The sequence below is a fragment of the Olea europaea genome, chromosome 9, assembly GCF_002742605.1.
Source record: "Olea europaea var. sylvestris chromosome 9, O_europaea_v1, whole genome shotgun sequence".
NCBI lineage: Eukaryota > Viridiplantae > Streptophyta > Magnoliopsida > Lamiales > Oleaceae > Olea > Olea europaea.
The window spans coordinates 9,355,571-9,370,186 of NC_036245.1; the positions used below are offsets into that span (position 1 = coordinate 9,355,571).

A 14,616-nucleotide genomic window follows, 5' to 3' on the forward strand; every position below is an offset into this window, starting at 1 on the left:
AATATGGTGCTCAATTTGCAATTTTCCAATATTGAATTACACAAAATTTAGAAATATAATTTTCACATTCAACTCAATCATATCAACACTATTAAAGAATACAAGCAAAATTATTTGTATAATCTCGTATATTTCTTATTCAAGTATGAAATATACAAGTATATTTTTTTTAGATGACACAATACTGTTATGCAATTGTAAAATAATTTGCAATTACTTTCTTATATCATGGAAATATTTCTAGATATTGCTTCAAAAAATTTCCAAAAAATTAAAATTCATATACTAATAAAAATACGATAAATGCAAAATTCGTGCAATGCGTGTAACAATCATTGTGTGGAGAGGTTTTTTTTTTTTAAAACTTCGCACTGTACAGAGAGTCCGCACTTTGTGAGAAGAGATTTTTTTTTTTGGTTGCTTATAGCAGTTTACATTTACTAAAATTATTGTTATTATTTTTATTGCTAGTGACATGATGTGTGGAAGAATATTTGTTTGACATAATTATTTTTTTAATGCTAGTGTGATGATGTGTGGAAGAACATTTGTTTGACATAAGCAAAATGAAAAATAAAAAATGACATTATGCATAGTAAAATTAGATTCATTTATTATTGCATGAATAGTAAACCCCCATTCTCCTTTTTATTAGAAGTTAGATATGTACTTATAATATTGAAGTTCAATTAAGATTTTAATTGTTATGCCTACACCTGTAAAATTTCTGCAGTTTTGAGTTCTTAAAGAACATCAAAGAATGCTAGTGTTTGAGCGTAAAATTGAAAAAAATCAAAGCAAAATAATTTTTATTTTTTATAAAGCATGTTATAAGAGTAATTCTTAGAACACCCATGCCATGTGTTTCAAAAAATTTTATAGGCGATTTAAATTATAAATGAGTAAACATTACGTATGGATCATTTGAAATGAGTGTATAAAAAGTAATTTGATTTTGAATGGCCAACTTACAAAAATACTTCTAAAATTAGGGATCTTTTGAAAAAGTATATAAAAAGTATTTTGAAAGTAAAAAGTATGATGCATAATTAGGTGCCTTTTTTTTAATTAAAAAGTAACACAATATCACTTTTTAAAGTTCAACAACATTTTTTTAATTAAAAGACAATATACAATATCAATTTTATTAAAAAGTGATGTATGTCGCTCACCAGAGTAATAGATATTTCAAGAAAATGGCATGAAAAGAGTGGCAAACGCTAAAAAAAAAAAAAAAAAGTGACAAAAATCAAATAAAAAAAAAGTGAAAAACACTAAAAAAATGACAAAAATTAAAAAAAAATTCACAATTTTTTTTTTAAAAATGTGACCCCAATTTAAATATTGAAATCAATTCAATAAAGTGGCAAAAATTTAAAAAATATAAAAATGATACAACCACTATCCCTCCTCTTGCTTCGTTCACCGCCAAGCATCTTTAAGTCAATTTATTAAAAAACACCGATCAAAATGTCAAACGTCTTTATATTAATTCACCACCACCATCTACCAACTAAAGTCACTGTTACATTATCCAATGATTTGTCATACAAAATTCCTCATCCAACTCAATACTCTCGACACCCTTCGAGTAATCATCACAGTCACTACGATCTCCAACAATTTAGCTTCCACAACCGAATTCTTGCTCAAATCCACTAGACTATTAGTTTCTATCAACAAAATTTCAATTTTTTGCATAAAGAAATTACATAAATCCCATTCCATCCAGAACCTGGAATGATTTTAGCTATAAAATCCAGTTTCACATAATTTCCCAAAAAAAAAAAAAATCACGAATCCACCAAGCAAAGCAACTGAGCAGATGTCGAAGGAGAAGAAAGCAAATGGTCTCGGGCAAGTTGTAAACATACAGATACATAAGGAGAAGAAGTCTTTCACGAATCAACGACTCTTTTTCCTCCAACACCTTAGCGACGAAGTCCAAAATTCTTAGGGTTCAAATTTTTCGAGCATTTCATCATATGAATTTGAAAGCTCATTGTAAGAACATTTTTCATTTATATATATCTTGTTTTCGATTGCCATGAAGCATATATTTGCCATTTCGTTTTGACTATCATTCCCATTTTGTTCTTCATCATCTCTATCATTCCATGTGATTTGGAGTGCATTTTTCTTGAATTTTTTCCTTTAATTCAGGCGTTCGGTTCTCTTGTACCCTGGCTTATCACAATCATAGCAAATAATCTTTTTTCTTCTTTCTTCGCATTTTCCTCATTTGTTTGAAATCTTCAATTATTACAAAGACCTCTCCATTTCTTGACGAGAAGAACCAAGTCATCAAACTCTTTATCATTCATGTTTTCTTTTGACGTTCCTTCTTCAATTTTCGATTCTAAGGCAATGTACCGTTTGGGAGGCTTTTTTAATTTCTCCTTGCTTTTTTTGTTTTCCCCTTAACTTCGACATTATTTAGTTTGTAGGTCATTAATGTTCAGTAGATAGGAGTGGGCATTTTTTCTCGGAACTGGTGGAATCGGACCGAAACCTTGAGAATCGATCAGTTCAATTCCGGATCTTCTAAACAACAATTTAATTTTAGGACAAATTATTAAGAACCAATCGGTTCTGGTTGGGTTCTAGTATCGGAACAGTTCGACGGTTCTCAAATGATTTTTTATTTTTTATTTTTTTGGTAAAATATATCACTTAATCTCCAATCACTTTTATTAAAAAAAAAAAAAATTGGGTTTCTTCTTTATTTTAGACTCGAGGAATTTCCTTCACTTTGATTATTTCATTCTCTCTTCTTATAATTTTTTGATTAATTGATTCTCAAGTCAAATTAGAATATTGGGTAAATCGATATCTAAATAAATTTATTTACAATATTTAATTTCATTTCTAAGATGCGAAAGTTTTATTTTGTTTTCACTTTGATTACATAATTGTTGATCCAATTGAAACTTTTCATCTAAATTTCTACAAATTATAACGATAGAACCAAAAGTTGCAATAAATTTTTAAAGGGTATCCAATTCAATGTTGGATTTTGATTTTGATGGAAGTTTTTTTAATCATTGGAGTACTGTGCAGTTTATATAAGTTGATGATTATTGATTATTGCTTGATGATAGTAACTTATATTATTTGGATATTGTTTTTAAATTTGTATACTTAGAGCCTGTTTGAGTCACATTATTTGTAGAATGAGAATGAAAAATAGAGCCGTTATGGACCCCACACAAGAAATAGAAATTCAAAAATGGTGATTTGATACGATGGATAACAGTCATATTTTTCATTTTAATGAGGTAAAAATGGGGCTCAAACAAGGCCTTAGTCTTCTTTTAATTTTTGAATAATATGTTCAATTTTTCTATATTTTGTTAAAAGTATCACGTTTGTAGCATCTTTAGATTTTTATTAGTGAATATTTTTATTTTGACATTTTCAATGTAAAGAAACGGACCGAACTGGAATCGGAACCAATTGGTTCGGGTATCACAGAGATAACAACCATGCTTGTATGCTTTATCATATACTGATACGATGATAATTTTAACCATTCATGTGAGTAAGTTTCCCTTCTAACCTTCCAACTATGTACAAAAATGTTTACAATAAACAGGAAAGTAACTTATCCGGAAAGACTAAATACAACCCTTCAAACCTTAACCACCTAGTACAATATAAGAAAAAATGCAAAGTGATGCTGCTCAATCATAAAATGTCCCACTAAAGGAGGAAGGGATGTCTGGTTACCTCCACAGTAATGAGGGTAAATATCAGGACATCTATATGATAATCCAGGATGCATTTTATATCTCCATCCATACACGCGAGCATTTAACTAAAAGTAGCAAAATTGTTGTATAATAACCTCAACATCATATGATAATCATCAAATTTGTCTGGCAGCAACTCATCCAACATCAAGGCTCGCCGAAATGCCTTAACAGCTTGCAGCTCCTCAGCATCCCGGATATCCTCAATTGAAACAGAGCTACCACGAACATCGCTCTTTCTTCTACTGCTCTTCTTCTTCTTGAGAGAATGCTTGAACTTTGAAGATGCATTCAATGCTTTCTTTTTTAAGGAACCAATTCTCGACCTTCTTTCATCCTCAGAATTTTCAAAATCAGATTTTCTTTCTCTCCTCTCATCATTGCCAGATGACCCCTCAAAGCCTGTTCCATGCAAAAAGTACAAATGTAATAAAAACCATTTTAAGAGAAGAAATACAGCATGATTCGTGTGATACTCCTGCTTGCCTCAGCATTAACTAATTTTTTACGCTTGAGATGATCTAATAGTAAAATTTCCACTATATATAACCAGTTAGCTCCAGTTATCAGAGAAGTCCAATATTGGGTGCCAACTGAAGCTTTTAATCTATGTAATTGGCTTGGTAAAAGAAACATTTTTTTCACATAATTTAAACATGTTCCGAAATACAGGATTAACGGTTAGGAATCTCCATTAAACGCTTTCTTCGAGTCTTTGTACTTATAATTAAACTCCATTAAATGCTTTCTTCGAGTTTTTGTACTTATAATAAAAAAAAGCCACATCTCATGCGTGTGTTGTGTCAACCCAGATGTCAACCTTGAGGGCACTGTAGCAACACTCTTAAACTTATATTTAGTCCCCGTTTGTAGAGAGAGGAGGGGGTGTGGGGGGGGGGGGGGGGGGGGGGGGGTGAGAGAGCGTGTGTGTGTGTGGGGAGAGATATTTAATTTATTAGAGATTGATTATTAATAATATATTTATTAATAAATGTTGTGTGTGTGTGTGTGGAGAGATATTTAATTTATTAGAGATTGATTATTAATAATATATTTATTAATAAATGTTAAATAAATAACTATAACCTGATTTATGAAAGATTAAACTTAAAATAGGATTAATGAAATGTAAATTTAAAAAACAGGCCCTTGTATAATTTCCACTTATCAAATTAGTTAATTTTTCAGGTCACTGAACATAATTTGCCCATTGTATTGGATCAGAATCCGGAACAATTCTTGTAACAAATAATGATGTTGAAAATGTTAAAGACACGTGCAGCCCAATCCGGCCTCCATTCCGCAACAAATGACAGACGAGGGCAGCACTCTCTCACTCTAATTATAATCCAATTTTATTAGTTCAACTCACCGGCACACTAACAAGTAACACCCTTATAATTTTGCTGCAAATTTCCTATTTCGACGGAGAGTTATCCATCTGGGTCTTTTTCTACTTTTGTCTAATAATCCACATCCACTGCCTTAAAGGTATGAACATTCTAGCTTATTTTCTCTTTCACTTTTCTACTTTTATCTTCTTTTCCTTTTGGAATTATTCTTCTTGTATTTCTGGAACTTTAAAATAATTTGCAATGCTTTTTCTTTCATTTGATGCAATGGGTATGAAGATTTAAGTTCTTTTGAATCAGTTGCTTGAAATCTTGATCCACCAAGAATATTTACTTTTTTTGATTGATTTGTTACTTTTAGTGTTTAGTGAATATAATTTCTGTTGTTGGTTCCATAAATGAGTTGACTTGCATTTCAATTATTTTGGTTATTTATAAAAAAAAAATTAGTGTGGAATTAATGGATTTATGGATTATAGGAATCAAATTACTGTCTTAATAGGGTTAGGTGTGCTATTTAATGGTTAGTTGGTACAGAGAATTGGGTTGGGATTCAACATTATTAAAGAAGACAAAGAAAGCTAGAATCTTGTTCATTACAATGTCTAGTCGTGTTAAGCATTGCATATCAAACTTGAACTATATTTCTTTTAGGTTTTGACCTCAGTTTGAAAGCTAGTATACAGGGGAATGATCGGGAGGTAAGCGAGGAAAATATTGTAGAGAAAGAAGATGTCGAGCAACAGAGGCACGCATTGGTGTCATAGTTGCAGAGAACCCATAATTCTTCAGAGACAATCTTCGTGCCCCAACTGTGATGGAGGTTTCATTCAGGAGCTTGACGATATGTTGAGCACTACAACTGAAAATCATGATCAAAGGCCCAGGTTTATAGAATCTGTGTCGAATTTTCTCAGACGACAAAGGACTGTTAGAAGCAACGCGACTGGCAGCAGAGGGAGGTCCGAAGGTGGTTCTCTGAATGGTAATTCGTGGAATTCGCTCCTAGTTTTCAGCGGTGATATGCCAGATAGGATGCCCGGGAGTGGTGGGCTCGTCGAATTTCTTAACGATGCTCTTGGATTTAGACGAGACAATGGTGGCGACTATTTTATTGGTCCTGGTGTAGAAGAATTATTCGAGCACATTACGAGCAACAGTCAAAATGTACCTCCTCCAGCTTCAAGATCCTTCATTGATGCTCTGCCAACAATCAAGATTACAAAAAAGCACGTCCGTTCTGATTCAACCTGCGCTGTTTGTAAAGAAAAATTCGAATTGGGTTCACAAGCGACAAAGCTGCCGTGCAAACATCTATATCACTCGGATTGCATTGTTCCGTGGCTACAACAACGCAGTTCGTGCCCAGTTTGTCGCAAGGAGCTAACTCCTCAGCAATCAAGCAATGAGTGCAATAGTTACCGTTCTAGGGAACAAAATAGAAGCTGGAGTAGGAGATTTGGTAGTCGAGAGGACAGAAATGAGAATCCAGGCAGGAGGAGATGGTCTTTCTTGTGGCCTTTTGGAAAGTCTGGGTCCAGCTCTAGCCAGAATAGAACAGCCGAACCTAGTTCAGTCGTCTACCAAGAACATAACCAAGATGGGGAGAGCTCATATCGGCCTTTTTGAATATTGAGATTACTCAATCTCAAGAATTTCCTACTCTGTAAATCTTTGTAATCTTAATTTTCCAACTCTATTTGAATAACTAGATCTGCTGTGGGAAATAATGTCCTTACTCCATTCATTGTTTCGAATAACTGGAATTTGTTTAATAATCGCCAATCAAAAGCACTCAAAAAGCGTATGCATTATAATCATAACTGCTGTTTATGTCTGTGTTCCTTTTAAATCATCTCACTTCAGCACAAACTGTTATACATTTTTCTCATTCCATTGGGCTCATTATTAGTTTTACTGTAAGATCGGACCCCAAGATCCAACGCAGTGATCATTGATTTGGAAATTTCCAATAGAATATACTAAATATTGGCATGATATGGGTGCTGTACAAGTATCTTTATTGTACTTTATTGTACTAATATAAGCATGAACTGAAAAATAAAAAGCATAGCAGTTTGGATATCGATGGTTCATCATCTCAAGCACATTCATATGAAAAGGGTTGACTACAAAACACAATGTAATTGACACGACACCAAAAAAAAAAAAAAAAAGGTAAATGAGATGGCACATAAAGTTTTCCTAGTTTGTGAGCTCCATTATAGCAGAAACGATGTCTCCATCAGATTCCTTGAGAGCTTTGACTGCCCGAGCTCTTGAAACCCCAGCTTGAGTCATCACCAGCTCTATATCCTTTGGTTCAACACCAGTCTCGTCGACATCTTCATCATCCTGAGCAACTGTCACGGGTTCGGGTTTTGGAGCTACATTGCTGATATTAGGAGCCTTGAACTGCTCGGCAGCTTGAGTCTGCAACTGTGAACTCAAATCCTCGATCTTTGCCTCGCCAAAGATGATGTATGTGTCTGAATTGGGGCTCTTGAAAACATCAGGCTTTGAGATGACAAACAGGATCTGAAACATAAATATCGGAAAAACTAAGATACAGTTGACACGTAAGACTATGGTCAGAATGGAGGACATTCTTAAAAGTCAATCAGAAATTAAATATCAGAGAGAACCAGTGAAAAGACTGACGTTCTTGCTCTTCTTAACAGTGACACGACTGACCCCAGGTATGGGCTTCATTCCTAGTTTCAGCATTGCCTTGCGACTCTTTTTCTCACTCCTGCTCTGCTTCGACCTACCACTAGCATCTCCTTCTCCTGTCAAGAGTAATCGGTATTTTATTCATTATAAAAACACAAAATTGTACCTCACCTTTTCAGGAAGGATCGGAAGTTATAATTTATGGTTGAGGTTTTAGCTTGAGCATACACAGAATTCGAACTAATCGAACCAGAGTATTATCCTGGAAATGTGAGAACAGGTAAGAACAGGTTTCGTGGGGATGTTTACTCAATTTTGAAACCTAATTTTCTGCCTACAAGTAAAATGCAATCATGAGTTTCCCTGATGAAACTAAGACGCAATGGAGAGTGGCCTAACCACAGAAGGAATGTCGGGACTGGGCTAGAGGACTCTCTAACATCCACATTAAAAAGTGCAAAATAAGCTTATATTGGCTTTGCACGCATTCAAGGTGGAATGTGGTGTGAGAATGTTTGGGCTCTCTTTATGCTCTTTGGAGCTATGCAGTCATAAATATTTCAGTTCAGCAACAAAGTTTTACCTATCAACCATTTTAGCAGTAAACTCAGATTATCTTTGAACCCGAACTTTTATATATTTTTTATATTAAACTGGTCTGCTCACTAAAACTTGAAGATTAACAAACTGGACCGTGATAATCAATTGCAATACCCAAGGTATCCACCAATTAGCTCAAATAAACTCGGTTGAGACCATTCTTTTCCACAAGAAGAAAACAAATATATAAATAGGGTATCATTTAGTAAGCTTAAAAGGAGAGAAATCCTGATGCTTTTAATGGTAAGTTAAATAAGAAAATATATAAATAAATTTTAAATAGAACAAGGAATCTTCTAGATTGTTCCCTTATCAAATAATTCATAAGACTTAAGAGTTCAGTGAAAATGATTTCCACAAGTTCATGAGGACACTGAAACCATTAATAATCATTTTAGCGGTATGTATCCAACAAACTACATTAATGTCCCACAACTTTGACTTCCATCCATCGAGCTCAGTAGTAGAAAGCATGAGATAGATCTATAAACCATGAATTTTCAGTACCAGAAGCAAAGAATCACAGTCATGAGTCATGGTAGTAAATATACCTTCAGCACCTTCTTCATGATCATCCTCTTCATCATCATCTTCATCTTCGTCGTCGTCATCCTCAATTACTGGCTCCTCCTGCTGCAAAAATAAGTGTAACTCAATAAAAATTCTATTTTTTTTGCTGCATGTGTGTTACTTTTTATTTATAGAGGGAGAGGGAAGCTGGAGTAAATTATATCATACAAAACAAGCAATTACTTGAAGGCAATCAAATGAAAGGTCAACATAGTTCCAGCATTAGTACCTCACCCACCCCTGGGGGATGTATAGGAACATGAATGAAGTGTTCCTTGAACTCAATTTATAGCACTGAATTGGTTCCTTCTAAGCATTATTAAAGTGCAAAATATGTCATGCATAGAACAATATAAGCATCACTACTAAATATATACGTTGAGACGATGACCAAATGCATATTAGAATAGAAGTTGCAAATTTTTATATGGCATTAGCCAAATAACAAAGCAGTTTGCAATTGCAAAATTGACTTCAACAGATCCTTTAGAGTGAAGCAACTGAAATAGCTATTAAAATAGCAAGGATGGAAATGTCAACTTCGGATATACGTTCCCAATGTGATTTTGATAGGATACCACTTGAAAGAACAAATTCAAATATTGAATAACTGACTTTTTGATTGAAAAATGACGACTACAGAAATTAAAAGAACAATTCTAAGCATTCGAGAGGTTTAAATCTCTCCCCCTAACTCATCAACTAATTCTCTGCATGAAATCTCCCCAATCCCTCCCCCATTACATTTATAGGCAACTTATCACACCATTACTCCCCAAAACACCCTGCCCCTAACTGAATCTATTCTAACCAAATAAGCTTCTCAATTCTTCTACGTGCTTCCATGTTGATAGGAGTCTTATCATTACTCGCCCCTCGAAATCCACCTTGTCCTCAAGGTGGAAGCCACTTCAAAATCCGAAACCACTTTTGGAGTAAGCTTGTTGTAGCTGTTAACCCGTGTAGTCAATCCACCCCATACAATTAAAATGTTATCCATAAAAATTCCATAACCAGTTGAATCCATAGAAGGAACTCCTAAGGGTTTAGTCAGGTTTGAAATGTATGCATTAATCTCATTCTTATTTGGGTTGTAATTTACTTGGACCTGATTTATGATTTCATTTCTCTTTCCCCCATTGGCCCAACTCCAAACTAAGGCCCAATCTCTTAAGTTTCAACATCCTGCCCTCAGCCTCTATTATGGAATTCAATCCATTAAGAAACTTACCCGCCTTACATTGATACCACGCCACAACTTCTCCATCCAAATAGATTGCAGTTGCCTCCCTCTCCTTTCGATCCAAGAACTCATTAGTGTTGGGATCCTCTTTGTTGAAACTCGGCACTTCTAGCTTACGGATTTGATTAGCAAATTTCCACAGTTCTTCATCGTGCTTTCTGTTCTCGGTATCAATTCCGATGTCATCATATTTTGTTGGAATTTCAAAGGTAATGGTGATTTCAAGTGTAGCCAAGGCCAACTCCTTGAGCCATTTGAAAATCGAGCAATTCTGTTGTAGTACTTGTGCAATGAAGCTGGAAGGCTTCGGTCGCTATTTCTTCAATTTCCACTCCAAAACACCCTAATTCCAGCAACACCCCCTGTACTCTTTTTGTGAATGCCTTTACCATAGATTTCACAGACATTTGCATTTCATTGAACCTCTTAATTGGAGGACATTTTTCCATTTGTGTGGGTGGACATATGGTGACTTCAGTGGTGTTTGGGATAACCATGGGTGTTGGGTTAGGAATGTAAGTTGTATGATAAGGGAAAGCGTAAGAGTTGAAATTTAAATTTAGGCCTAAATGATTGGGAACAATGGAGCCATAAGCATTACTTTTATATCTATATGGGCCTGAAATAGCTTGGGCTTTTTTTAAAGATTCACTACTATCATTAACCCATTGGGCTAGCTCCATATTTTGGTCCAGATCTTGGGGTTTTAGCCTCTTCCGTTCCTTGACAGCTTCAGAAAACACCGACGCGAGCTGCCAAAACGATGAAATTCCACCTGCGATCTGTAGCTGCTCCTTCCTGCATCAACGCCAAGGTTTTTCCCAGACTAATTCCTACATGTGATGGCAGAAGGCAATCCAGTAACGAGTTTTCCCAATCCTTCAACTCCATAATCTCCCATTGGTGACCTCGATTTTCCAGTCGCGCGGTCCCTTCCCTGTGCAAACGTTCCTCTGGATTCCTCCCAACCTCTAGGCCTTTGAGTGGGGCGTCAGATTGCAAAGTTGGCTCCGGAGAAATAGATGAAACTCCTTTCTCCATCCTCTCTCTCTCCTGCACGTCTCATTTCATCATCATCAAATCAAACCTCTCCATGGCTCCTATTCCCTCTCTTATTTCTGAATTCATTTTCTCAAGCTTCACTTCCAGATTACTAACCCGATCATCTAATTCCTTTTCTTCATCAGAAGTAATGTCTCAAATGTCATCTCCAGGAGGATAGTGCTCTTACACCATTTGATAGGATACCACATGAAAGAACAAATTCAAATATTGAATAACTGACTTTTTGATTGAAAAATGACGACTATAGAAATTAAAAGAACAATTCTAAGCATTCGAGAGGCTTAGATCTCTCCCCCTAACTCGTCAACTAATTCTCTACATGAAATCTCCCCAATCCCTCCCCCATTACATTTATAGACAACTTATCACACCATTATTCCCCAAAATACCCTGCCCCTAACTGAATCTATTCTAACCAAATAAACTTCTCAATCCTTTTAGGTGCTTCCACGTTGATAGGAGTCTTATCAGATTTGTCCTCCTCTAAGTATTGACAGGTAAAACGGCTAAAAACATTGAGCATATTGAATAAGATAGATCATTTATGAAGATACCATACAAATCCAAATCAAAAAACAGAAGACGCTATGTGACAAAATTGTCCAGGAACACAGCAGATTGTCTCAGTTGTGACAGAAATGAAGTAAGATGTTGCACTGTGGGCTTTGTAAGACACAAAAATACTTTAAAATTTAAATAAGAGTGTAAAAGGATAGATGTATATTATCTTGGACAATTGCTAGATTTTCTTTTGCAAGCAATAAATTAATTGACATAAATTGTTTCATGACATTAGGCATGCTTTATTCTTTTTCAATCTAGATTATTTTCAACACAAAACAAGCAATTGGCCTCTTAACCGAAGCACTAAAACATAAGATTCATTTTAATATACCTTTTGTACAATAATAGAAGAAAATCAGGGTGTGCATTAGACATGAAGAAGATATTAGAAGCTGTAAGACTACCGTCGAAGCATTAAACACATCTAATGTGAAAATTGCAATAACATGCTGCATAGCATTTTTTCATGTCCATTAACTTATCCTACAGGGCAATTATTGTCTCTTCTATGATCAGTGTGATTCTACAACAGAGTAAAAGCTCAATAATCCCCATATTGAATTTCAAAATACAAAAAAATGTTTAAATTTACTTTTTTGACAAGTGTTATGCATGTTGCGAAAGCAAAGGTCAAATAGGAGTAATAGTTAATGAATCCATCCAATAAATAAATAGTAATATCATTTTAAATTTCATATTACTACTTTGAAGATTCATTAGGAAAAAGAGATGGATAAGGATAAATCATAAGAGGATAATATAAAATACTTAACTTGCACAATCTGAGATGTTCTTAAGACTTAATGCATATTAAATTGCCAATATAAGTTAGTAGGTAATTGATTTATTTTGTGAATTCCAACTTAAACAAAAATAGGTGAAACCCTATCCACCGTAGATATCCAGGGAGCTTCATTATTACTATTGTAAAAATTTTCAAATCTAAAATTGGAACAGCCTATTACCAATATATGATCATTTCTTAGTCACTCCATGTACAATTCTTGCACTTCCTCGGATTTTTCATTTCTCTAAATTCAACCAATTGGAAAACCATCGATTTATCCGCTCTCTCCTCTGTTTTCTTTACCTTCAGTTTAGTTATAAACTAAATCTAACCTCTTATTACATACACAAACCTTTCAAATTTCGCCTAAGCGTGTATACTGATATCTGACACGAATCATACTAGCAGCACTTTCACAAAATAAAACTAAATATAAGCAACTGAAATTAAAACGAAAACATAAAAACTTTAATATTCAAAAAGCTAAAACAGTCCAAATCCCCCATGAGATTCAAAGTTTCATAAAAATAAGTGTCTTTGAGAGAGAGTGTGTCTGCTAGAGAGAGAGAGAGAGAGATTCAGAGATTTACATCAAGCTTTTGTTGTTCAAGCTGAGCGGCCATTATTTCCTCTTGTGATTGAGCGGTCATGATTGATTATCAGTGAGAAATGGGAAGATGGAATGAGCGAAGAAGAAGAGGAAAGGCTTAAAACCCTAGAGAGTTGAGGGTAAAGCTAGAAATGCAATATGACTTTATACCGTGGAACGCTGTAAGGGAATGGGGTATAAATTTTTAAGATAATTGGTACAAAACGTTTCTATATTTCAAGCTTATTATAAAAAATGTTCTTATATTTTATTTTTTTGATATTTTTATCCTGATTTTTACCTATTATTGCAAAGAATGTCCTTTTCGTCCTTTTTTCAATAAAATGATAATTTTACCCTCAATTCAAATAAAATAAAATAAAAATTAATAAATAACTAATTGCAATCACAATTTTAAAATTTTCAAAACATTACAGGTTAGTCCTAAATTCTCCACCACCACCACTTTTACAACCCAAACACCTTCCAACCACCATACCTATTGGACTCCACCACCACCAGCCTTACCTCACTCTCCCGTATCTCGAATCCGTTTGAATTCGCCGAAAAATCAAGCCAAAATCTCCAATTCCGACGACATCCATGCCATGCCCAACATTCCAGTGAATTATACACATCAAGGCGTCCCTTTACATGGTAATCAATCATACATAAACACATGGAATCAAAACCAGCAGGCAAGTCTTCGAACACAGAGATTGTGCAACTTTCAGACGTATTTTTCGGCGATGATGGTGGGACCCATGATCACGGACCAACACTACAAGCACCTACCTTCACGGCGCATCCAATGAACATATGGGTCGTCCCCTATTTGGCCTAGAAATGGCAGTTTATGGGTTTTCTTCCGATAAACAACCTACCCGCTCGATGGAGGTTTTCTTCCATCAATTCATGGCTCAAATGTGATACAATAGACAAATCAACATGGGGGAAATGAAATTGAAGGTAAAAAAGCATTGGCTAATACCTCAATTGCAAAAATTACAGCACTTGTTTGTCGAATTTTGGAGTCAGGTGATGTTCTTCATAAACCTATAACTACCGAATTTTGGAGATTTTGGCTTGATTTTTCGACGAATTCAGGTGGGTTCGAGGTAGGGGAGAGTGAGGTAAGGCTGGTGATGGTGGAGTCCGACGGGTATGGTGGCTGGAAGGTGTTTGGGTTGTGAAAGTGGCAGTGGAGGAAAATTTAGGACTAAACTGTAATGTTTTGAAAAATTTAGGACTGTGATTGTAATTAGTTATTTATTTATTTTTATTTTTTTATTTGAATCGGGGGCAAAATTGTCATTTTATTGAAAAAGGGACAAAAATGACCTTTTCCGCAATGAAAGATGAAAATATGGGCCAAAATGCAAAAAATGATAGATGTGGACATTTTTCACAATAAGTTTGAA

The 14,616-nt window shown here is 34.8% G+C and overlaps 2 protein-coding genes across 5 annotated transcripts; one reads left to right on the forward strand and one right to left on the reverse strand.

Annotated features, from left to right (window-relative positions):
* Positions 1-5,044: 5,044 nt before the first annotated feature.
* LOC111399596 (probable E3 ubiquitin-protein ligase RHC1A) lies at positions 5,045-6,927 on the forward strand. 4 transcript variants are annotated; one of them, XM_023026997.1, is made up of 2 exons: positions 5,045-5,243; positions 5,759-6,927. In XM_023026997.1, the coding sequence occupies exon 2, from the start codon at positions 5,837-5,839 to the stop codon at positions 6,731-6,733; it is 897 nt and encodes a 298-aa protein (XP_022882765.1). In that variant the 5' UTR covers positions 5,045-5,243; positions 5,759-5,836; the 3' UTR covers positions 6,734-6,927. The 4 variants fall into 4 exon arrangements, with proteins under 4 accessions (XP_022882765.1, XP_022882767.1, XP_022882766.1 ...); XM_023026999.1 differs by having other exon boundaries at positions 5,780-6,927; XM_023026998.1 differs by having other exon boundaries at positions 5,784-6,927.
* A 179-nt stretch (positions 6,928-7,106) lies between these two features.
* On the reverse strand, positions 7,107-13,366 carry LOC111399598 (nascent polypeptide-associated complex subunit alpha-like protein 3). Its single transcript, XM_023027001.1, has 4 exons — positions 13,197-13,366; positions 8,929-9,010; positions 7,766-7,893; positions 7,107-7,642 (listed from the first exon to the last, which is right to left on the reverse strand). Exons 1-4 carry the CDS (start codon positions 13,254-13,256, stop codon positions 7,310-7,312), a joined length of 603 nt encoding a protein of 200 aa, XP_022882769.1. The 5' UTR covers positions 13,257-13,366; the 3' UTR covers positions 7,107-7,309.
* Between the last annotated feature and the right edge of the window lie 1,250 nt (positions 13,367-14,616).

What these genes read in the sequence shown, in the direction of transcription:
- LOC111399596 (XM_023026997.1), top strand. Translation starts at nt 5,837, where the DNA reads ATGTCGAGCAACAGAGGCACGCATTGGTGTCATAGTTGCAGAGAACCC.
- LOC111399598 (XM_023027001.1), bottom strand. Translation starts at nt 13,256, where the DNA reads ATGACCGCTCAATCACAAGAGGAAATAATGGCCGCTCAGCTTGAACAA. An exon ending in TTGAACAACAAAAGCTTGAT is followed by an intron (nt 9,011 to 13,196) that starts GTAAATCTCTGA and finishes TTATTTTTGCAG; the next exon opens with CAGGAGGAGCCAGTAATTGA. An exon ending in CTGTTAAGAAGAGCAAGAAC is followed by an intron (nt 7,643 to 7,765) that starts GTCAGTCTTTTC and finishes TTTATGTTTCAG; the next exon opens with ATCCTGTTTGTCATCTCAAA.